Here is a 24,289-nt window from a genome sequence, read left to right as displayed (position 1 = left end):
TGTAATATATACAGCAAGGCAGCCTTCTTGTGATTGTGTCTTTGATCTTCTCTATGTTATATCTGAATAGACAAATATTAAGCAAGAAAAGTTAGGTGAAATCCCATGTGCAATTATTAACTAAAAAAGCCTCCTCTAGAGATAAATTGTGATGCATATTCATAATAAATCCTATAACCCCTTCTTCCCCATCTTTAGTAAAAGCCTAGGTCTCAGAAAGGGACCATATGAACTTCTTACTCTCCACCTATCAAGGTTCCTAGTGGTGCTTATGTCTTCTAGTATCTGCAAGGTTATGCCGGATACAATCATAAATAATAGTAGCTTTTCCTATTTCTACGATGGCACATACTTCTTTGAGGCCTAGCTCAGTGTTGTACAATTAAAGCGGAGCTCCTGTAAAAAAAATAAATAAATAAGTCCGCTACAAAAACTGTAACTGCTGACTTTTGAAAAACAGCCACACACCTGTCCCACGATTCAGTGGTGTACTTACCACAGCTGGTGTCACCGGCCATCCTCGCTCCCTGGCGCCGGCATCTTAATTGTTGGCACCCAGCTTCACAGCCAGGTGCACACCAGTAGTGCTATGGCTTGTGAATGGTTCCGTAGTCTTCTGGGACCTGTCATGTGTCCCAAATGTCTACGGAGAGGGAGGGGGCGGAGGACAACTTCCTCTTCCGATCACAATCAGGCGATCCTAGCTGAAGTGGGAGTGGATATTTCTCAAAATCGGGTACCTGCTCCCCAAAGGTGCCAATTCCTCACAGGGAGCAGGGCACCAGCACTTAAAGCGGAACTTCCCCTTTTGGGTGGTTCTCCACTTTAACTTCTGAGCAGTGTCTACTTCAGTTTGCCTCCATCAGAGGTCCACACATAATGTTGATAAAATTAATATGAGGAACTGGCTGGATTATGGAATTTCTTTTGAAAGTGTACTTTTGCTTTAATGTAGAAGGGTGAAGGATCACACTGGGTGAGTGGACATACATGCTCTGTCTAGAACAGGGGTATCCAACCTGTGGCCCAAGATGGCTACGAAAGGCGGACCAACACAAAATTGTAAATTTACTTAAGAATGTTGATTTATTTTCTTTTAATTAATTAAATTTAAAAATGCATTTACACTTAGCAAACCCATGCGGCTGAAGAAAAATTTAACAGTGTCTCTTTACCGAACGTAAAAAATATTCACAATCACGCCTTATTCAGGTCAGTTTTCTGCTCATCAGCTATCCTAATTGTTAGTGTATTTTATGTGTGGCCTAAGACAATTTCTCTTCTTCCAATGTGGCTCAGGAAAGTCAGAAGGTTGGACACCCCTGGTCCAGACATTCCTGCTCTGGTACTATCTCAGTCTGTGGAATACAGTAATGATTGTTCAGGAAGATCTAACCTGACTTTGAGACCAGTTTAAGAGGAGGTTGGGGGAAAGAAGGAAAGGTGTTTGACCACAAAATAAGACACACAGACCACAATCAAGGTCTTTGTAAGATTGGATTTTTTCTTATAGAGGTAGATGATATCTAGCCATTGAAACAGATTTTGCCTTTAAGCATTAGCTTCAGTTTAGTAGTTGTGATGATTTATTTTCCGAAAGGATGGCTAGGGTTATTACCCTTTCCTGGACTAAAGACGAGATGCTCGGCTTCTCTACTGAAACCCCATTTTAAAAACAAATGACCCATGTGGCCTAGGCTTCTTGTCCACTTGTTGTTGCCTGTTGCTCCTAATTGTCAGCACAAATGGCCACCATTTTCTCATTGACCACCATAGAAGACAATCAAACTGTGTACTTCATTTAACAGTGTCTGACCTTGGCGTTATTTTTGTTGAATAGCAAATAATTCTCATTAGCATTTGTCCAGTATAGGTTGGAAAATAAAATAAATTAGTTTGTTACTAAAACCATAGTTTTTTGTCATATACTATGATGAATGAGGTTCCTGGAATACATGGCCATACAAACACTCCTCATAGGAGAGCTGGAAGCGAAGAGGTGGATTTTTCTGCCATGTATGTTGGGTCGTGTTGCTATGGTTACTATACTGTGATGTAATTTCTGTGCACAAGTTTCGCACAGTTAAAAATGATATGTAGTATAAAGGTCAGGTAGACCAGAATCGTCAAGCAGGCAGTGTGTTTTTATTACCTGTCAAAAAATATTAAAAGGCCATTAAACCAAGATTCTTTTTTTCCTAGAAATGCTATTAATTAGATTTGCTAATGTCTGTAGAAAATGTTTTAATGGCTTGCCATATAAAGGTGAAGACGCTGGACCTCAGTTACAGGCAAACCTCAAAAGATTTGACAGTTCTCCAACAATAGATGAATTTATTTTCAAGAACTGCTAATAATGTTCACACATATGTATGGAAAGTGCTTGTACAGAGAATAGGACACTTGGTTTGATGTGTACCCTGTAGTGTTGGATCATGTTGCCATTGTTCTCCTTCCATAAGTTCTGGGATAGAGCCCATCTCTGTAGCATCTTGCATGTTGACATATCTGCCCTGGAACTAGCACCACTGGTTGTATCAGCCTTAGGCGTTGAATGGGGGTCTTCAGCTGTTATGCAATGCACGTTACGTACTTTGTCATTTTTATTGCTTTCTTTCTGCCTTTAGCCACAAATGTTTCCTGGTTCTAAGCAACCAAGCATTGAAAGCTGTGGTTGAAATAATTGGAATATGCCTTTTTGAATGGCATTGAGGTTCATATTGATTTCTATATATGTTCCATCTTTTTGTTGCTGGAAGTAGGAAATAGACCTGTGCAACAGTTATTATTATTATACAGGATTTATATAGCACCAACAGTTTGCTCAGCGCTTTACAATATAACAGGAGACAATACAGCAACAATACAGTTCAATACAAGAGGGTTAGGAGGGCCCTGCTGCTTGGAGCTTACAATCTAAGAGGGAGGGGCTAGTGGTACAAAAGGTAATAACTGTGGGGGATGGACTGGTAGGAGGAATAGAAGATTCCATTATTAGCTGAGGGCAGGATAGGCTTCCCTGAAGAGAGAGGTTTTCAGAGATCGCCTAAAAGTGAGCAGAGTAGGCGATAGTCTGATAAATTGGGGTAGAGAGTTCCAGAGGATGGGGGAAGCTCTGGAGAAGTCTTGGAGACAAACATGGGAGGAGGAGACAAGGGAGCTAGAGAGCAGAACGTCGTGAGAGAAGCGGAGAGTACGCTTTGGGTGATATTTGGAGACAAGTTTGGTGATGTAATTTGGGGCAGAGTTATAAATGGCTTTATATGTTATTGTTAATGTTTTGAATTTTATCCGTTGGGCAATAGGAAGCCAGTGGAAGGATTGGCAGAGAGATATGGAACAGTTGCAGTGTTTTCATATAGAGTTCAGTGGTAACATGAAAATCAGGTCTAAAACATTCTGTATGCTCTTATGGGTATCTTTAGTTAACAATATTATGAGAATGGAGGAACTATTAGCGAGAGATTCTGACACCTATGATAAATGTACATCCCTTTGGCTAGTGTGGAATCTTTTTGCTGCTTTTGATACTTTGAAGAGTATGCTTTCTACTTTTACCGCCTCCTCTTTCCTTCCTGTTCTTCACCCCCGCAGTTGAATGTAGGATGATTGAATTTTAGATAATTTAAGGTAAATCGGATTGTGCATTTGTGATTTGCTTTTCTTTATACCTTGCTATCAGCCAATCTTTTCAATTCTCGTCTTTGTAGTGGACGAGTATTACTCTGTTTGTCACCTCCAGGTCTTCCTGTATACGGAGATATGTTCTTTTCCTTTCTTTTTTTTTTTTTTACTTTTCTAACAGACACATTTTTGCTTTTAAAGTGTCACTAATGGCGAGACTTGGGTTTAGCATTGTCCAAAGTTTCTATCAATACCACCTTAATTGAGGCAAATTATAAAACATTATTGAGGTGGTACTTGGTCCCAACTCGGATTGCGAAAATGCAGCCGACTACTTCCCCTCTGTGCTTTCGGTGCTGTGGCCAAGTCTGTGATCCACGTCTGGTGGCAATGCCCAATAGCAGTTAGATTTTGGATCCGCATATTTAATTTGATCTATACGGTGATGGGGGGTGAATGTACGTAGAACTCCAGAGATGGCCCTCTTCCATAAATATCCCACTACAATCCTTAAGAACTCCCTTAAGCTACTTACCTATATGTTGCTAGTGACAAGAATTACTATAGCTAAACACTGGCAGAGTTCTCTTATCCCTCTAGAATATATTATTATTATTATTATTATTACATCGAGTTTATATAGCGCCAAAGGGTTTGCTCAGCGCTGTACAATAGGGGGGACAATACATGGCACAGTACAAAAACAGACAGCGTACAAGGGGTAAGAGGGCCCTACTCTTTCAAGCTTACAATCTAGGAGGGAGGGGGTAGTGGAACAATAGGAAGTGGCTGAGGGGAATGAAGTGGCTGAGGGGGATGAAGTGGTGGGAGGAATGAGGGAGGATGGCCGTTAGGAGAGGGTGGGGCAGGCTTCCCTGAAGAGGTGGGTTTTGAGGGAGCGCCTGAATGTGGGGAGGGAAGGCGACAGTTGGATGGATTGGGGCAGTGAGTTCCAGAGGATAGGGGAGGACCTGGAGAAGTCTTGCAGTCGTGCATGGGAGGAGGAGACCAGGGAGCAGGATAAAAGGAGGTCCTGTGAGGAGCGAAGGGTACGGGTAGGGTGGTACTTGGGGATCAGGTTGGTGAGGTAGTCAGGGGCAGTATTATGAACGGCTTTGTAGGTCAGGATTAGAAGTTTAAATTTGATGCGTTGGGCAATCGGGAGCCAGTGGAGGGAGAGGCAGAGGGGGGTGGCAGAGGTGGAGCGGGTGGTGAGGTGGATGAGTCTGGCCACTGAGTTCAGGATGGTCTGGAGCGGGGAGAGCCTGCACTTGGGTAGGCCAATGAGAAGAGAGTTGCAATAGTCAAGGCGTGAGATGATGAGGGAGTGTACAAGAAGTTTGGTGGTGTCTGGGGTGAGGAAGGCACGTATCTTGGCAATATTGCGGAGATGGAGCCTGCAGGTGTTTGTAAGTGATTTGACATGAGGCAGGAAGGAGAGGTTCGAGTCAAGAATGACTAAATTGAACTGGATCATGATCAGCAACAAACCTACCTGTATTCTACACAACAATACTACTAAATTTGACAAAATGTGGGATCCATGGATTCAACACATCTCTGTACCTTGATCTTTCTCGCGGTGACCCTCTTTTTCTTTTTCTTCTTCTTCTTCCTTCTTTCTTCTTCCTTCTTCCTTCCTTCTTTCCTTCTTTCCTTCTTTCTTTCTTCCTTCTTCCCTTCTTCCTTCTTCCCTTCTTCCTTCTTCCCTTCTTCCTTCTTATTTCTTATTCGTTCTTCTTATTTCTTCTTTTTTTATCTTCTTTCTTCTCTAGGTCTTTTCTCACTCCTCCATGTAGCCGGTTGGGTGAAACCATTTGTATTGGTTCTACAACATTTCTCATGTTTTTCTGAATGCTTATTTCAGGCGCTTCATGTGGCTACAATTATTGAGTCTTATTTTTGTATTTTATCATGGCATTTGTTTTTGATACTTTTTGTGTTCTGAAAACTTTTCAATAAAAGCCATTGGAAAATAAAGTGTCACTAAATCCATGTCATAAAAACCTCAATAAATGCTGTATTACTTGTTCATACCCACTCAGTCACTATGAGATTTGTTTTCTGTATTCTGAAAAAAACCTGATTGATCCTGCTGTTCTATATCTTGTCCAAAACCCCAATGCAGCTGCGGATTTTGCAGAACAGTGTTGGCAACTTTGCACATACTCCGTTTTCATTGAGTTTCTATGCTGAGGATTTTCTGCCTATCACATAGAGTCAAGACATGTGGGCGTATGCACAGTAGTAAATGAGAGCCCCCTCCCTCCTCCGTGTCCATTCCCTCCCTCCTCCTTGTCCACTCCCTCCTTCCTCCTTGTCCACTAACCAGGTAAACACAATGGGGTGGGATATTACATCTTGATTGATGTAGGCTGCGTCTCCCTTTTATTCTAAGACATTCTAAGATGCTGAAGGGGTGTAACGCAGCCTGTGACTGGCAGAAATCCACCCATACCATGTTATTGCCATAAAATAAGAAAGATCAGATTTCAAATATATACTTACATGACAGTGCAAACCAGTTTATTGATATTATTTATTTTTACTCTATATCCCAAAGGCTGTTTTTGGGGGGGTTTTTTGAACATGTGACCTGTAGAAATTACAGTGCCATCATCCATATACAGAAAGAGAAGGGACAAGGACAATGTAAATGAGACACTTTTAATTCCTGAGGAGACATTCAATCTCGCACCCAGAGGTATAGCTCAATTTTGTTTTCTGATCTTCCTGTCTTTTGGAATCCTGAATAGCTTAGTGTCTCCCTACATTGTCCTTACAACCAGTTTTTGAACTGTCGCTTCTTAGCATGCCTGTATAACAGCTCATTTTGGGTAATCTGCTGTACCAGTCTATAAGACTTTTGCTTGTAAATTCTGATTTTTTGAAAATAAACAACATATTTGCCTATAAAACATAATCCCTGTACAACATTTAAAGAAGTGAACTAGGTCTTGTGTCCATTGGGAAAGGTTGTTTTTACTATGTAACGGAGAGGGGAAACTCTACTTACTAGTTGGACTAGTATTCCTTTAGCTAGATTCAAATTTTCAGTTGGTATCTATTTTTCGGGTACATGCAACTAGCTGAAAGGGTTAGCATCTGCACTGCACCCTAGTTTTCCTCATCTGGCTCTTAATCCCTATACTGTTTTTCCACATCTAGCACCTTTTACGTCTAAATTATGGATTTTTAATGTACATGTCTTAAAGTGTTACTAAACCCACAACAGTAAAATCAGTCTGTATATGCAGTAAAGCATGCTTGTTATACTCACTGTGGAACCTAAGGGGTTAATCCTCCACATTATGTAAAAAGGATGTTTTATCCTCTCTTCTCTGATCCTCCCCTTCTTCCAGTGTCTCCAAATATCTCCTGATAGAACAGAGGCTTGAGGGCAAGCAGCACATGCTCAGTTTGGTGTGTATTGCTAGAGAGTTTTTTTGGGGGGAAGTGCATGTAATCAGCACTCTCCAGACAGAGATCAGGGGTCCTGCGTCCTCCTACAAGCTGTAACAAGTGCTCTGCTGGACACTGATAGAAGTCACAAGCCTGCTATATACTGCTGATAAGAAAAGGTATTTAGCAGTTTATATTTACTAAAATAATTGCATTTCCATGTTTTGTGTACTGTGGGAGGACAGATATAGTGAATGCAGGGTCCAGGGTTTAGTAACACTTTAAAACTAAACTTTTTATAAACCAAAGAAATTTAAACTTGCATATATAATGCATTCTGTGGAACCTAAGGAGTTAATCCTCTGCATTGTGTACAAAGGCTGTTTGATGCTATCTTCTCTGATCCTCCCCTTTTTCCACAGTCCCCAGTCTATCTGCTGATAGTACAGAGCTTTAGGAGTCAATCTGCACATGCTCAGTTTAGTGTGTATAACTAGAGAGTTTTTTTTTCTTTGGGAGGGTGCATGTGATCATCACAGGACCAAATTGGCGCTGTCCGAACAGTGGGTCAGGGGTTATTCAGCCTCATAGAGCAGAATGAAAACTCCTCCTACAAGTTTTAACCAGTGCTCAGCTGAACACTGATAGAAGTCACAAGAATGTTATATACTGCTGATGAGAAAAGGTATTTAGCAGTTTATATTTACTAAAATAATTGCATTTCCGTGTTCTATGTACTGTGGGAGACCAGATATAGTAAATGCAGGGTCCCGGGTTTCGTAACACTTTAAATTAAACTTTTTATAAACCTAAGAAATTTAAACTTGCACATATGATGATAAAATGCATAAGCTGTGGATCTAGAGACAAGCAGCTAATGATGTATGCATTTTTTTAATTTAAAAAATTTTGCCACAGCCCCCTTCCGCTTACTATGGCCTCAAATAACAATTTAGAACCAATAAGAAGAGTAAGAACAGGAACCAAGTTTAGATTTGACAAAAAGAATGATTTACTTTACTCAAAATAATAGATATGTCCAGGCTTATCGGCAGCTGATGTTAGAGGATAGACTCTGCTTTTGTATTTTTAATAATGTGCTTAGCTTGAATTACGTAGATTTATGTCATATTTGCTTTGAGTTTTTTTATGGTCTGCCCTCTAAATAGTTGTAATTTTTTCTCAACGTTCTGGAAAGCAATAACCGCCAATAATGCTCAAATGCTTCTTGTTCAAGTAATTTGATGGAATTGCTATTGAAAGTACAGCAATTTCTAACATTCACTAGTGAGTTTTTTGGGTGGTGTTGTAGTGTTTCTCTTTAGTTGTGTAAATACATCGACTTCCATCAGACCTTTTTGAAAAAGGGTGGGTCAAAAAGGGTTCTCAGAGTGAAGGATCACTTCACTCTGTACAAAGTGCACCCAGACTGCCACAGGTTTGCAAAGAACTATAAAGAAAAAGAGCATCACACCAATTATTACAGAGTTCAAAAAGTATATCTTTCTATCTTCAGAAGATGAAGGCCAACACTTTTTAGGGGCTTCAGACTGCCCCCTTTATTAGGGCTTTAATGATAATTAAAGACAACGTAAAGATGATATTATTACATACACGGAAACCAAACATTTTAATTTCAATAGCTAGTTGTTGCAGGCTAATGACTGAACCAAATTATTGAATTTATTTCCAGGGCTTCATCAGTCTTGGAAATAGATAATTTGTTTCCATCATCAGCTGCAACAACTAGCTGTTTTAAAGTCCTAATGAAAGGGGCATTTTGAAGGTACAATCTTATGAGGAGAAATCATTCTTCCTGGATACCCTAATAAATGGTGTGATGCCCTATTTCTTTGTTTTCCAAGAATCCCATCTAAAGGACCTCCCTTCTCCCTGACCCAACACCCATCTCCCGTCTAAAGGACCTCCCATCTTATCGACATATGTTTCAGAGCTGCCTCACCAGAGAGATTACTCTCTCCTCCATAGATGTTCCCCATTAATATAAGACTTAAAGTAGAACCAAAGGCAATTTTTTGTCATTTTGGGTAGAGTAAAGGAGGGTTATCACCCTTGTCAATTGTTTTGCCATCTGGGTCCCACGGGGGGGAGATTTCCCTTCACTTTCTGCCTCATAGCCAAAATAGAAAGTGAGAGGAAATCCCTAAAAAATAGTGGAATCCCTAGTTGTGACCAGGGTCACCAACACTAGTGTCCCCATTTGAAGTATGCCCCTCTATTTCCTATTTCTAGTGACAATCCAGAATTTGGGATATTTCCCTATCATTCTTAGCAATAGCTGTTACCAGGACAAATAGAGAGGGTGAATCTCCCTAACAAGGGCACAGACAGCCATAAAAACCTGCCAGGTATTCGAATATCTCTCCATTCTATTCAAAACAAAAGAAAAAAGTGTTGCCTTTAGTTATATTTTGAATTCAAAGTGTATATCCACCGCTTGTCACTGGAATTTCTGGAAGGTCAGTGTTTTGCAGACCATCGCCACAGGGTTGAACGTAAAGAAAGGTTTTCTGTTTTCTGAACTTGGTTTAGCTTTTTAATGTACTTTCCTGAGCACTTAACACATAGATGTGAGGCGCATATGGATGGCATTGCCACTTAAATGATTGACATATTTTTTATGACATTACAAAATTATGTTTGGGAGTGTGGCAAAGGGTGTATCTGTCTCCTAAAACCCTATTTTTTGCACTTTGGCATTAAATTAAATATTCTCTTTTGCATCTTTTAAGATGTTGAGCAGATGGGTTTACTTGTGTGTCAATGACTATCAGTGTATCTGGTTAATTTTTTTTTTTACTGTTTTTTTTTTTTTTCTTTTGTGTGGCAAAGTTTTATGTAACATGTATGTAAAGGCAAAACATTTTTGTTGGTTGCGGTAGAGAGGTGAGTATTTGGAACATCTATCAAGTTTTTATAGTTTTATCTCCGCAACATTGCCAAGATACGTACCTTCCTCACCCTTGACACCACCAAACTTCTAGTAGACTCCCTCATCATCTCACGCCTTGACTACTGTAATTCTCTTCTCACCGGCCTACCCAAGTGCAGGCTCTCCCCGCTCCAGACCATCCTGAACTCAGCGGCTAGACTCATCCACCTCACCACCCGCTCCACCTCTGCCACCCCCCTCTGCCTCTCCCTCCACTGGCTCCCGATTGCCCAACGCATCAAATTTAAACTTCTAACCCTGACCTACAAAGCCGTTCACAACACTGCCCCTGACTACCTCACCAACCTGATCCCCAAGTACCGCCCTACCCGTACCCTTCGCTCCTCACTGGACCTCCTTCTATCCTGCTCCCTGGTCTCCTCCTCCCATGCACGACTGCAAGACTTCTCCAGGTCCTCCCCCACCCTCTGGAACTCACTGCCCCAATCCATCAGACTGTCGCCTTCCCTCTTCACATTCAGGCGCTCCCTCAAAACCCATCTCTTCAGGGAAGCCTACCCCACCCTCACCTAACGGCCATTCTCCCTCTTTCCTCCCACCCCTCATTCCCCTCAGCCACTTCCTACTGTACCTTTACCCCCTCCCTCCTAGATTGTAAGCTCGAAAGAGTAGGGCCCTCTTACCCCTCGTACGTTGTTTGTTGTTGTTGTTGTACTGTGCCATGTATTGTCCCCCCCCCTATAGTACAGCGCTGAGCAAACCCTTTGGCGCTATATAAACTCGATGTAATAATAATAATAATATTGAACTCTCCCTCTTTGACCTGTGACCATTGTCATTGGGACAGAAAGTAATGGGATTTTCTAAAGTTTAGAGTTGTCCCCAGAACAAGTAATGGGAGAAAATGAGCCAGGGGGTAAACGGTTTTTAGAATATGTATACTTTCATTGTGAAATACCTACATCTCTCAGATCTGGTCTCATATTCCACCCATGTACTTGCATGAACTTGGACAAGCCTGCATATGAAAAAGGCAATGCCACAATTTAGGAAAATGCTTGGTAAATTACAAGCTCAGAATCCATTAGGAGAGGCTTGGGTGCCCCAAGAGAGCTGAGTATTTTATGTTCAGGTACGAGCCCTTGTAGGCCCTAAGCCACCAAGACTTTGACACTTCTCTTCATTGTAAGGAGAAGCAGATATCACAGTCATTGACACTACATGTAGCAAACCTAATAGGAATGGTGCAGTAGTCATGTGGTTACTGTCAATATCAACCTTGCATGCTTGTTTTTGTGAAACATCAATGGAATAAAAGGGTTAAAGCCACAAAGCAGATAGCTTTCTTGATAAAGACTGCATGTTTGTGTGGTTCAGTCATGACATTGGAAGAGCTTAAATGACTCTTGACTTTTACAAGGTTTGATTTTATCCTCTTTTTTTCAAGTTGATTATCTTTTTTTCACAAAACCAGTCCAATGCAGGTAGGTATTTGCACATTTCATTTCCATCACAAATCTAAAAAAAAGGTTTTATTCCTTATATTGTGGTAGGAGGAACCGTGTAAAACAATCATTCTTGGTTGTGTCTTGGCCAACTTCACATCCAGAGCCACTATACAGATACATCTTAATATTACAGAGCCATTTATTCCAAACTGTACACAGCTTTTTCAAAATTGTTGGCCATTATCAGAGTAGTGTTTGAAATCCATGGCTTCTATGGAGCAAGGCTTGGGGTAAATTAAAAATGTATAACCAGACAGGTATTAAAGGAATGATTTGTATGACCCTGCCCACAATACTAAGGTGACAAATATTATTATTATACAGGATTTGTATAACACCAACAATTTGCGCAGAGCTTTACAAAATGAAGGTAGACATTACAGTTCCAATACAATTTGGTACAAGAGGAAACAGAGGGCCCGGCTCATTAGTGCTTACAATCTAGGAGGAAGGGTTGAGTGATACAAAAGGTAATAGCTTGGGGGGGTGAGCTGATGGAGGAAATAAATGGCGGTTTACTAGGTAGAAGCAGGATAGGCTTCTTTAAAGAAAAAGGTTTTCAGGGATCGTCTAAAGGTGGAAAGATTAGGAGGACAGACTGGGGTAGAGAGTTCCATAGGATGGGAGAAGCTCGTGAGAAGTCCTGGAGGCGAGCATGGGAGGAGGTGACACGGGAACTAGAGAGCAGAAGGTCTTGGGAGGATTGAAGAGAGCAGTTTGGTTGATATTTTGAGACCAGGTTGGTGATGTAGCTGGGGGTACAGGTGTGGATGGCTTTGTAAGTTGTTAGTATTTTGAATTTTATTTGTTGAGCGAGTGGAAGCCAGTGGAGGGATTGGCAGAGAGGGGTAGCAGACACTGAACGGTTGGTAAGGTGGATGAGTCTGGCAGCAGTATTGATAAAGTACTGGAGGGGGATAGCCTATGTAAAGGTATGCCAATACCCCTAAAAAAAAAAGAAAAATCATGCAGTACATTTTGCAATACATGCATATTTCTCCATGCTTATCAATTTAAAGACCGTGCTAAAAGTTGAAAGTGTTGTGGGGTGATTTATCCTCTTCTTATCTCCACTCCACAGCATGAAGAATAAAGCCAGTAAAACACTGAGATCAAGACCATTTTTTTATTAGTGTGTGGCCGTCCCTGCTCGACAGAAATCAGACGTTTGATTGATCTCTGGTAAAGGGACATGCTGGAAAACATTTGTCGATCATTGACAGCAGCTGCTGATTGGTGTATTCTGACAATTGTTTTTATTTCATCCAGCTTGTTTTTGTGGATGGAGGAATCTGTTAGTAACTGTCTATGGCCGGCTTATAGGTTCTGTGGCCCAAGATAAGAAATGTGAGGCTGATTAGACTCCATGAGATTACACGGGAAGAGTGAACAGGACAGCGCTGAATTTCTGATAAGATCAACAGTTATTTTTTGCACGTATTGGACAGATGTAAAAACACGGTATATTTAGTAGACCAGAAACATGCAAATAAGAGGTTCATTGTTAGGGTTGACATATACTGTAACGTAGAATTCCAGTGACGCAACACTCTACCTTGTCCAGTCAGAGAATGCTTTGCATTTATTGAGGAAATGCAAACCATTCTCTGAACGGCACCCGTTTCGAGCGACTGACTTCCTATGCTCAGAAGGCAACAGGGTATGTAACTACGGAAAAAATTCCATACCTGGAATTTTTGCACTGGTCCAGTGGAGCTTTTTTGGTTCCCTTAGCTCACCTGACCCTAAGCTGTCTGGTTATCATTCATTTTGGTTATTTTATTATCACAAGTAATTTGACATAATCGGAACCAGTTGCTTGAGTTATTTGCAGTTTTGTAAGGCTCCATGTAAACGGGACGTTTGGGAAACACTTCTGAACGATGGAAACTGACTGGAAAACATAGGTTTTGCATACCGTTTTTGTGTTTAGAAGCGTTTTTTAAAGATAACCTCAGGAGACCCTCCAAAATGCCAAGAATGCACTGAAAAACAGTAAAAAAATTAACTATTTCAGACATTTTGAGAGAAATAGAGAGAGCAGAAGCAGAGAGAGCAGTATGTGTTGCGATGACCTGTCTTTTCTGGTTGTATTCACTATGGATCCCATCATGAGCATAATACGGCACGTTCTACCATTTTTTCCTTCACACAAAACCTGCAACTGACTGCGCTGGTGTACCGGGTCCATTTGAATACATGGAAAACACATTGCATGCATTTCTGATGATGAAAAAAGGCTCTGGACAGCATCTGGATATGGAACAGTTAAACGCTTCTAAACGCAAACGCTTATAAACGCAGTTAGCCAAGAGGGGCGATCAAAGGGTTAACATGAGGGGCTATCAAAGGGTTAACTGTGTGCTGATTCATCCTGTGCTGTGTCCGTGTGCTTCACTGTAAGCACACTGCTTTGGATGGCTGTGCTATGCACAGCCATCCAAAGCAGTGTGCAGGAGCTGACAGGGAGAACTGTTTTGTTTACTAACAGTTCTTCTCCCCGTCGGAGATGCTCGGCAATCACCGGGCGCCGGCAAGTACTTACCGGCCAGGACCCGGTGACTGACAGCCACGGCTGCGAATGACGGCGCAGGTAGGGCGCTCACGTGCGCTCCCTACCTGGAGATGCAAAATCACACATATATATGTATGTGATTTTGCGCACCCGTGGCGCCCTGTAGCAGTATTTCTGCTATAGGGTGGTCGGGAAGCGGTTAAAGCAAGTCTGTACATAAGACTTTATAGGCAGCTTGGCATTGTAACAGAGGAGCTTGCAATGTGTAATTATTGGACAGACTGTGGGACAGTTTTTTCCTTTTAAATGTGAAAACCAAACAAGGTACCATCCAAGCCAAGAGATCAGAGATGGTGTGCACAGCTAGTTTACAACCGATAATGTAGATCCTGCACCTATTTGTTAACATTGGAGTATAGATCTGCTTTATATCTGATGTTTACAGGAATGTAAAAATTCCACTTAGTCCTGCGCAAACCTGGATCCTGTAGTTTACGTTGTATTTTGTGATGAGAATCTTTTAATAGAAGTGCACACAAGTGGTTCAATAGATTTTTTAAAAGAGTTTGTAAACCCAGCAGCTGCCTCCGTTTCTCCTTCAGTAATTAATCCTGGGTGTACAATGCTTCTTTTTTTTTTTTTTTAAGTTTGTAGAAGTACAAAAAAATTGGTGCAAACTAAAATGAGTCCAGCTGGATTATGTGGGTCATTCCTTCCTTTCTTTTCGGTTCTCAGGGTGAACGGGGTAATGAATTTTATATTTTCTGCTGGGTACACTCTAAACCTGACATCACATTGTACAAAAGCACCCTTGGACGAAACCCGGCTAATTGAAATTCAAATGCTGTGAGATGAAGTTTTGCTATTCAGTGGAACTGCCTTTTGTCTTAAATCTGTGTAATGAATGAACTTCAACAATGCACTCCTCAATTCTCCCAATACACGCATTCTTCAGGAGCCCAGAGGAAACAAAGAAACTCTATTTTATTTTCTGCTTGGTGCATGTTTAGAAACCTAATTTTTCCTCTGTACTGTGAAAGTGGCGGGAAGAAAAGATCTACCAATGTTTAAGTGGGGTGAGAGAGAATCATTTCAAATTTTTTTATTGAACGTGTCTGTTTTTTTTCGTTTTCTTTTCTTTGGTTAGGTAATTATTATGGGACACCGAAGCCTCCAATTCAGCCCGTCAATGGGAAAGTGACTTCCGGTGATGCATTGCAAAATCCTCTCTCCGGCTCTAAGCAGTCGACCCCCAAACGGACAAAATCTTACAATGATATGCAAAATGCTGGCATAGTGCATACCGAGAACGATGACTATGACGATGAGGCTCCTGAAATGAACTATAGTTTTACAGGTACATTATTTTTTTTTAATGATTTTACTGTATAATATGCCTATAATTCAGTAATGTAAATATGCTTAAAGGGCCAGTCCACCCAAAGCCATTGTTTTGGTTTCAAGATACTAGAACACGGGTGTCAAACTGGCAGTCATCCTGCTGTTGTCAAACTACAAGTCCCATGAGGCATTGCAGGAATGACAGTTACAAGCTTGACTCCCAAAGGCAGAGGCATGATGGGACTTGTAGTTTTATTTTCTTTGGTTAGATAATTATTATGGGACACCGAAGCCTCCAATCCAGCCCGTCAATGGAGGGCCACCAGTTTGACACCCCTGTACTAGAAGGTTAAACCATCTGACGGTTCCTAGGGCTGGATTCACACCACTGTATTGCAGCACAGTGAGCCTAGGTTCGGATCTCTACGGCTGGGGAATGCAAGAAAAAAAAAAGCATGCGCATTCTTGACCCACAGAATAATGTGCTATCAGATACGCAAGAGTGCCATTAATTTCTAATGGCAGCCCCCCACACATCGGCACCCATGGGGTGCTTTTGCGTGCACTAAATCCCATGGTTTTGCAGCACCATGCAGTTTGTTGTGACGCAATTTCGGAGACTTTACCTGCGTTTCAGCAGATAGCGAAGTCCATTAAATTGAATAGGCTGCCCTACCTGCATAATGCAGCCCCACAAGTGTGAACCGAGACGAAGGGCTCAAGGACGCAAGAACCGTTGAATAGATATTGTTGACATGCTTGCCCTGGACAGTGGCAGTGGAGTTCAAAAGTTCTGTACATATATAAATGCTGCCCAAGCACTATATGTGTACATCAGGGGTCCTCAAACTACGGCCCACGGGCCACATGTGGCCCGCCGAGGTCATTTATCCGGCCCGCCGGGCAGGGGCGTATCTGACGCTAGGCAAGGGACTAGGGTTTGGCAGGTCGGGAGAGCTCGGCAGGGCTCGGGCGGGAGGCAGGAGAGCGGGATCAGCAATTTTAGAACAGGGGAAGGTGGGCTCGGCTTATGAACCCGCACCACTCACCTGGCCTCTCTGCAGCCAGCCGGCCATCTATTCTGATCAGTGCATGCAACCGTCACAGCCAGAGGGCAGAGCCTAGAGCTGACCATGAAGAGGGGGAGCAAGAGAGGAGACTCCATCGCTGCATGTCGGGTATCACGGTCACGGACCCTAGATAAGTGCAACAAATGATCTCCTCTCCCTCTCTAACCCCCTCCCCCCTCTCTCTCTCTCCCCCCCTCCTCTCTCTCCCCCCCCTCCTCTCTCTCCCCCCCTCCTCTCTCTCTCCCCCCTCCTCTCTCTCCCCCCCTCATCTCTCTCCCCCCCTCATCTCTCTCCCCCCCCTCATCTCTCCCCCCCCTCATCTCTCCCCCCTCCTCTCTCTCCCCCCTCCTCTCTCTCCCCCCCCTCATCTCTCCCCCCTCATCTCTCCCCCCCCCCTCATCTCTCCCCCCTCATCTCTCCCCCCTCATCTCTCCCCCCCCCTCATCTCTCCCCCCTCATCTCTCCCCCCCTCATCTCTCCCCCCCTCATCTCTCCCCTTCTCATCTCTCCCCCCCTCATCTCTCCCCCCTCCTCTCTCTCCCCTCCTCCCCCTCTCTCCCCCCCCTCCTCCTCTCTCCCCCCCCTCCTCTCCCCTCTCTCTCTCCCCCTCCTCTCCCCTCTCTCTCCCCCCCTCCTCTCCCCTCTCTCTCCCCCCCTCCTCTCCCCTCTCTCTCCCCTCCCCCCTCTCTCTCTCCCCTCCTCTCCCCTCTCTCTCCCCCTCCTCTCCCCTCTCTCTCCCCCTCCTCTCCCCTCTCTCTCCCCCTCCCCCCTCTCTCTCCCCCTCCCCCTCTCTCTCCCCCCCTCTCTCCCCCTCTCTCCCTCCCCCCTCTCTCTCCCCCTCTCTCCCTCCCCTCCTCCCCCCTCAATCTCCCCCTCCTCCCCCCTCTCTCTCTCTCCCCCCCTCTCTCCCCCTCCCCCCTCTCTCTCCCCCTCCCCCCTCTCTCTCCCCCTTCCCTCTCTCTCCCCTCCCCCCTCCTCTCTCTCTCCCCCTCCTCTCTCCCCCCTCCTCTCTCTCCCCCCTCCTCTCTCTCTCCCCCTCTCCCCCTCTCTCTCCCCCCTCCCCCTCTCTCTCCCCCCTCCCCCTCTCCCCCCCTGTCTCCCCCCCCCTCTCTCCCCCCTCCTCTCTCCGCCCCCCCCCCCTCTCTCTTTACATTGTACACAGATCTGACCCAACAAGGTGTCCTGCATTTACCATATATATCGCTCCATAAGACACACTTGGGGGGAAATGTCTGTGCATCTTATGGAGAGGCCGGCCCAGTATTCCCGCCGCCGTTGTATGTCTGCAGTCTCTGGTCATCTCCTGAACTATGTCCGCAGTCTCTGGTCATCTCATGTACTATGTCTACAGTCTCTGGTCATCTCCTGTACTATGTCCGCAGTCTCTGGTCATCTCCTGTACTGTGTCCGCAGTCTCTGGTCATCTCCTGTACTATGTCCGCAGTCTCTGGTCATCTCCTGTACTATGTCCACAGTCTCTGGTCATCTCCTGTACTGTGTCCGCAGTCTCTGGTCATCTCCTGTACTGTGTCCGCAGTCTCTGGTCATCTCCTGTACTATGTCCGCAGTCTCTGGTGATCTCATGTACTATGTCCACAGTCTCTGGTCATCTCCTGTACTGTGTCCACATTTGTTCATAGTTTTTTTTTTAAACTATAGTCTGGCCCTCCAACGGTCTGAGGGACAGTGACCTGGCCCCCTGTTTAAAAAGTTTGAAGACCCCTGGCGTACATAGTAGGGATGCACCAATACCCCTTTTTTATTGTCAAGTTTGAGTACCGATACTTTTGATCAAGTACTTACCTATACCGAGTACCAATTCTTTGTGGTACTATTTGCGTCCATCCAAAATGTATGGATGCAAATTACACCGCAAATAATCGCATACGATTTGACCAGAAATGTGATTCCTGTCCCAGTCGCATGCAGTTTCCCCACTTCTCCTGTGTGAACCCAGGCTTGACATAGCCTGGATTCACACAGGAAGAGTGGGGAAACCGCATGCGATTTGGATAGGAATTGCATTTCTGTTCAAATTGCATGGGATTCTTTGTGTTGCAATTTGCGTCAATACATTTTGTATTGTATTGGTTTCGGGTATCAGGAGCATTTTCACAGGTATGAGTACTCGTGAACATACTCGGTATCGGTGCATCCCTTGTATATAGTATAGAAAAGATGTAATGCAGGATCTTGCTGCCAGCCTGGAAGAGTGCCCTTTGCCGCACGCACATCAACATGTATCAAAGCTTAACTTCACGTTTAATGTCCCTTTAAATAATTTGAGCCAAGCAACTATTTACTGCCCTAACAGGTGTGCTTGCTAGGCAGCGTCATATTGACTGTTTGTATCCTCAGCTACATATAATATACACAGCACTGTGTTCCGGCAGTGAGACGGGGACTTCCTATCCCACTCTAGTAACTAAATAGATTCACAGGGAGCATTGTAATTTATGAACGAATATTAAGCTTCCTTTAACTGGCTGAGGTGGTGAGATGGGCGCATGACGTCACAATCTCCATTTCAGCCAATCAGAAGAAGCTTTGTATTCATTCATAAAATACAAAGCTTCACGTTAATGGTTGAGCAACACTCAGCTTGAATCTATTTTGTCCTGGAAGTAAAAATTGGAAGTCCCCGGCTCACTGCCAGAACACAGTGCTGTATATGTAAGTTGCTGAGGCTATATACAGTTAGTGTTACAAAACCCCGGACCCTGCATTCACTATATATGGTCTCCCCGGACCCTGCATTCACTATATATGGTCTCCCCGGACCCTGCATTCACTATATCTGGTCTCCCCGGACCCTGCATTCACTATATCTGGTCTCCCAGGACCCTGCATTCACTATATCTGGTCTCCCAGGACCCTGCATTCACTATATCTGGTCTCCCCGGACCCTGCATTCACTATATCTGGTCTCCCCGGACCCTGCATTCACTATATCTGGTCTCCCCGGACCCTGCATTCACTATATCTGCTCTCCCCAGACCCCGCATTCACTATATCTGGTCTCCCAGGACCCTGCATTCACTATATCTGGTCTCCCCAGGGCCCTGCATTCACTATATCCGCTCTCCCCGGACCCTTCATTCACTATATCCGCTCTCCCCGGACCCTTCATTCACTATATCCGGTCTCCCTGGACCCTGCATTCACTATATCTGGTCTCCCCAGGACCCTACATTCACTATATCTGGTCTCCCCAGGACCCTTCATTCACTATATCCGCTCTCCCCGGACCCTTCATTCACTATATCCGGTCTCCCAGGACCCTGCATTCACTATATCTGGTCTCCCAGGACCCTGCATTCACTATATCCGCTCTCCCTGGACCCTTCATTCACTATATCCGCTCTCCCCGGACCCTTCATTCACTATATCTGGTCTCCCCGACCCTGCATTTACTATATCTGGGCTCCCACAGTACACAGAACATGGAAATGCAAATATTTTAGTAAATATAAACTGCTAAATACCTTTTCTCATCAGCCGTATATAGCAGTCTTGTGACTTCTATCAGTGTCCAATCGAGGAATATAATAACGCTTGTAGGATGAGTTTTCATTCTGCTCTAGGAGGATACAGGACCCCTGACCTCTGTCTGGACAGCGCTGATTGGCCCTGTGCTGATCGCATGCACCCTCCAATACACACCAAACTAAGCATGTGCAGAGTGACTTGACACGATATGTCTTCTCAGGAGATAAGAGGGGACACTGGAAGAAAAGGAGGATCAGAGAAGCCAGGATCAAACAGCGTTTTTGTAAAATGCAGAGGATTAACCCCTTAGGTTCCACAGTGAGTATAACAAGCATGCTTTACTGCATATACAGGCTGATTGTACTGTTGTGGGTTTAGTAACACTTTAATATGACATGCCCAGCAAGCTCATCAGTGCAGTAAATTGTTTGTTTGGGCCATCTTGGCCCAAACAGACTATATCAAGGGACATTAAGAGTGGAGTTAGGCTTTAAAGTGTTACTAAAGCCACAACAGTAAAATCAGACCGTATATGCAGTAAAACATGCTTGTTATACTCATTCTGGAACCTAAGGGTTTAATCCTCCACACAGTGTAAAAAGGCTGTTTGATCCTGTCTTCTCTGATCCTCCCCTTCTTCCACAGTCCCCAATCCATCTGCTGATAGTACAGAGCTCTAGGAGGCACTCTGCACATGCTCAGTTTGGTGTGTATGGCTGGAGAGTTTTGTTTGGAGGGGGGGGATGCATGTAATCAGCACAGAGCCAATCAGTGCTGTACAGACAGAGAGTTAGGGGGTCATGCAGCTTCATAGGAAAGTCAGAGGAGAATGAAAACTCCTCCTACAAGTTTTAACTAGTGTTCTGCTGGACGCTGATGGAAGCCACAAGACTCTTCTAGCTGTTGATAAAAATAGGTATTTAGCCGTTTATATTTACTAAAATAATTTCATTTCCATGTTCTGTGTGCTGTGGGAGACCAGATATGGTGAATGCAGGGTCCTGGGTTTAGTAACACTTTAAGGCACAGCACTTTGTATGACGGTTGCAATGTACTTAGAATAGCAACTCAAAGGCACAATTACAGTAGGCAGCAATGCATCCACACTGCACCTGCAGTTAAACAATCAAAAGCTTAGGCCCACTTTTTCATTTGTTGCTCTTCATTGACGGCCTATTCACAATGGAGAGGCTGCCTTAATGCAAGACATGTGTCTACAAACAGCAGGAGACCCTAAAGGTGAGCAGGAGGGGCTCCTTCTATCTCTAGGGACCGTTGTCGGCGATATCTGATTCTCAAGGTTCGCACACCTGCTTGGACTACTCCAGTGGGGGAATCACCTATGAATGTAACTGTGGGGGCTGCAACGCACCAAGATGGGTAGAAACATCTAAAACTCAATGGTGGACAGAATCAAGTTGGGAATTATGGCAGGAAGGTCATCCTGTTGGAGGATCTAATACACATAAAAAGCTAGGGGCTGATTCATCCCGCCATGCTCCAGCTATAATTAAAATGTCTATTTTCTGTGGTTTTATCGTTAACATTTTTTTATTTTATTCTAATATCTAAATATTCTAAATGTCTGTTGTCTTGATAGTTTTCTCTTGGGATATTTGCATGTCAATGAGTTGGAAATAGTAGAAGGTAGAACATCTTGGGGACCCTCGGAATGTTGGGGTTTGCATGATACAGAGCTGGTAGATGTTTGTGCAGAAGTTTCAGTGTGTGCAGAAGTTTTGGTTTTCAAGAATACTGGAAATCCTGTTAGAATGGACATGCACTCATTGAGCAGAGTCCCCAGTCATCTAGGTAAGCCTGTAGTGGTCTACAGTAGTTTCCCAATCAATTTGCTATTGGTTTCATTGGGTAACTATCGTCTTATGTCTCTGGTTGACCTTATTGACCCGATCTTTCACATAGGGCTCAGGTTTAGTCATGACAGATTGCTGCAATTGTATATCTCATTTGCAGTGACTCCTACTGGTGAAATCTTGCATTGCAGTGAAGTTACACCATTGAATGCTTTACCTCTGGATCTACAATGTTGAATTGGTCAAGCCTCAGTTTAAAGTATACCTAAAGGCAAAACTTGGAAGTGGAGAGGGATTAGAATGCTTGTCAGTTTTTTTGCTGTCTGTGCCCCCATTACGGAGATTCACCCTCTCTGTTTAACCTGTTTACCAAAAAATGTTTTGGGTTGTCCCCAGAAATGTATTAGATGGGAGACCTTCCAATAGGAACAGTAGTTCTGGTGACCTGGGTGTCCCCAAGGAATTCCCTTAATTTGCAGGGATTTCCTCTCACTTCGTGTTTGGCTATGGAACAGGAAGTGAAAGGAATTTTCCACAATGGGACACAGATGGTGAAAAAAATGTGACGGGTTGTAAATGTCCCTTACTCTATCTGAAAGGAAAAAAAAAGTTTTATCTCTAGTTCTACATTAATTAGTAATATAATAAACAATAAGATGAAAGCTGATATTTGCAGGGAAAGGGCTAAGTAGCTTTTGTTGACTTATTATCTGCCCATGTTCTGGCATGTTAGTCTTTTGCCAGTCATCTCAGTACCTTCTCTTAATTTTTGCACACCAACAGACTCTAGTGAACAAGACGAAAACACGAGCAACACTACCCAAGAGACTCCCGCACCACTGGTTCGGATCCTTCCTAGTTTTCACACCACGGAAGCTTCTCAGAAGTTGCCTCAATACCTACCTCCTACTGACGAGGACATCCTTGGACCCCTGCCTGAAAACTGGGAGATGGCCTACACAGAGAATGGAGAAGTCTATTTTATAGAGTAAGTACGATATTTTCTCACTACACCAATGTTCTGTCTGTAGAAGGTCTACCATTCCCATTTCACCTTTATGTAGGTAAAAAGACCTATACATGCATAATTCATGGTATGTTTTATATTTACATGACTGTTCTGTGTAGCCTGTTAGGCTAAGAGAGGCCATAGGTGGGGAATGTAAAAAAAACCTGTGCAGACAGAAACATAAACTTCCACTGCTGTTTTACATTCTAAAAATGCTACCTGTCTGGCTGATTCAATGGCTTCACGTATTTCCGAGTCACTCACCTAGAACAAACCGGCATATCAGAAGTCTTCACTGTTCCAGGTTTGTGGCTTACATTGTATTGGAGCCCAAGGACCAATATTGCTGCTGAGCCCCAAGCATATTCAGATTCACAATAGCAGCCTCCAGGATTTTCTTATTGAAACCCTAAAGGTCACTTTAAAAGAGAAGAAGAATAACAAACAATCATACTCCCCTAGATGCCTAAAGCGCAGATCCCAGCTGCAGCTGTCCCCCGCCACCTCTACACTGAGAACTGAATGATCAAAAACTGCTGATTGCTCAGTTCTTGGTCTTCAGTAAGCATAGAGCCAGTGACTGTCATTCGCCAGCTCTCTGCTCTTCCCTTCCAGCTCTTACTGGAGCGCCGGGCTGTGAAGGGGGTGGGAGCAGCTGGCTCAGTCTCCCAGGAGCTTGCTTGGAGATATTAAAGTCGTGGTCAATCCAGAACCTGAGCTGGCTGAGTGACGTCAACTGACAGCAGACTAGCCTGCTGTTGGTTGAATGCAGGTAACAGGAGTGTAGAACAAAGTGCACTCCTGTGACCCACAGGAAAAGTATGGCAAAAAGAGCTTTGGCCCTACTTCTCCTTTAAGGTCCCTCCACCCAGCTTTATTGAGTTTTTATGGGTATTAATATACCAACAATGTACCCAGCATTTTACATGTACTGTACATTTCCAACAGTCCATGACCTCAAGGAGCATACAATATACAGTCCATACCTCACATGCACACACACACACACACTAGGGTCTCTTTAGTTAACCTTCCAACATGTCTTTGGGGTACGGGAGGAAATCAGAGTACCCAGAAGAAACACGTGCAAGCACAGGGAGAATATGCAAATTTCATAAAGATAGTGTCTGGACCAAGATTTGAGCCAAGGCAGATGTTCTAAGCACTGAGCCAATTTACTGCCCAGCTGTATTGACTCGTCTTTCTTTTGCTATCCCACCACCCCATTTTGTCTTTAGAAGCAAGGAAAGGGCCCTGGGGAAGCTCAGTCAGTCTTATCTCACAGAAGCTGCTAACCTGAAAAGTTCTAACACTCATGTTCACATTAAAGCAGATCTCCACCCTGCTAACCCCCCCCCCCCCCCCCGTATATATACGTGATTTTGCATTTCCGGGTAGGGGGCATGTCTGCGCTGCCCTACCTGCATCACCATTGGTGGCCTACAGCTATGGATCACCTGGTCCCGGACGGAGATTCCCCGCCAGCACCCGGCGATCACCAAGGAACAGTGAAAGGGGAGAAAGGTCTGTGTGTAAACAACACCGATCTCTCCCCTGTCAGCATGAACAGGCTGCTTGGTATTGCTCTGCATAGCGGAGCAAT

At 43.9% G+C, this 24,289-nt stretch overlaps 1 protein-coding gene across 10 annotated transcripts in view; it reads left to right on the top strand.

Moving 5' to 3' along the window:
* MAGI1 (membrane associated guanylate kinase, WW and PDZ domain containing 1) overlaps positions 1 to 24,289 on the top strand; it is a 768,502-nt gene that overhangs the window by 561,882 nt on the left and 182,331 nt on the right. For all 10 annotated transcript variants that reach the window (XM_089676009.1, XM_089676005.1, XM_089676006.1 and 7 more), the window contains exons 4-5: positions 15,111 to 15,320; positions 22,461 to 22,665. In XM_089676009.1, coding sequence (XP_089532135.1) covers positions 15,111 to 15,320; positions 22,461 to 22,665 — 415 coding nt within the window. The remainder of the gene's footprint in view (positions 1 to 15,110; positions 15,321 to 22,460; positions 22,666 to 24,289) is intronic.

The sequence above is a fragment of the Staurois parvus genome, unplaced genomic scaffold (genome assembly GCF_062004578.1).
Source record: "Staurois parvus isolate SC_StPar_1 unplaced genomic scaffold, SC_StPar_1.0 ptg000162l, whole genome shotgun sequence".
Taxonomy (NCBI): Eukaryota; Metazoa; Chordata; class Amphibia; order Anura; family Ranidae; genus Staurois; species Staurois parvus.
This window is presented reverse-complemented; position numbering and strand designations above follow the sequence as displayed.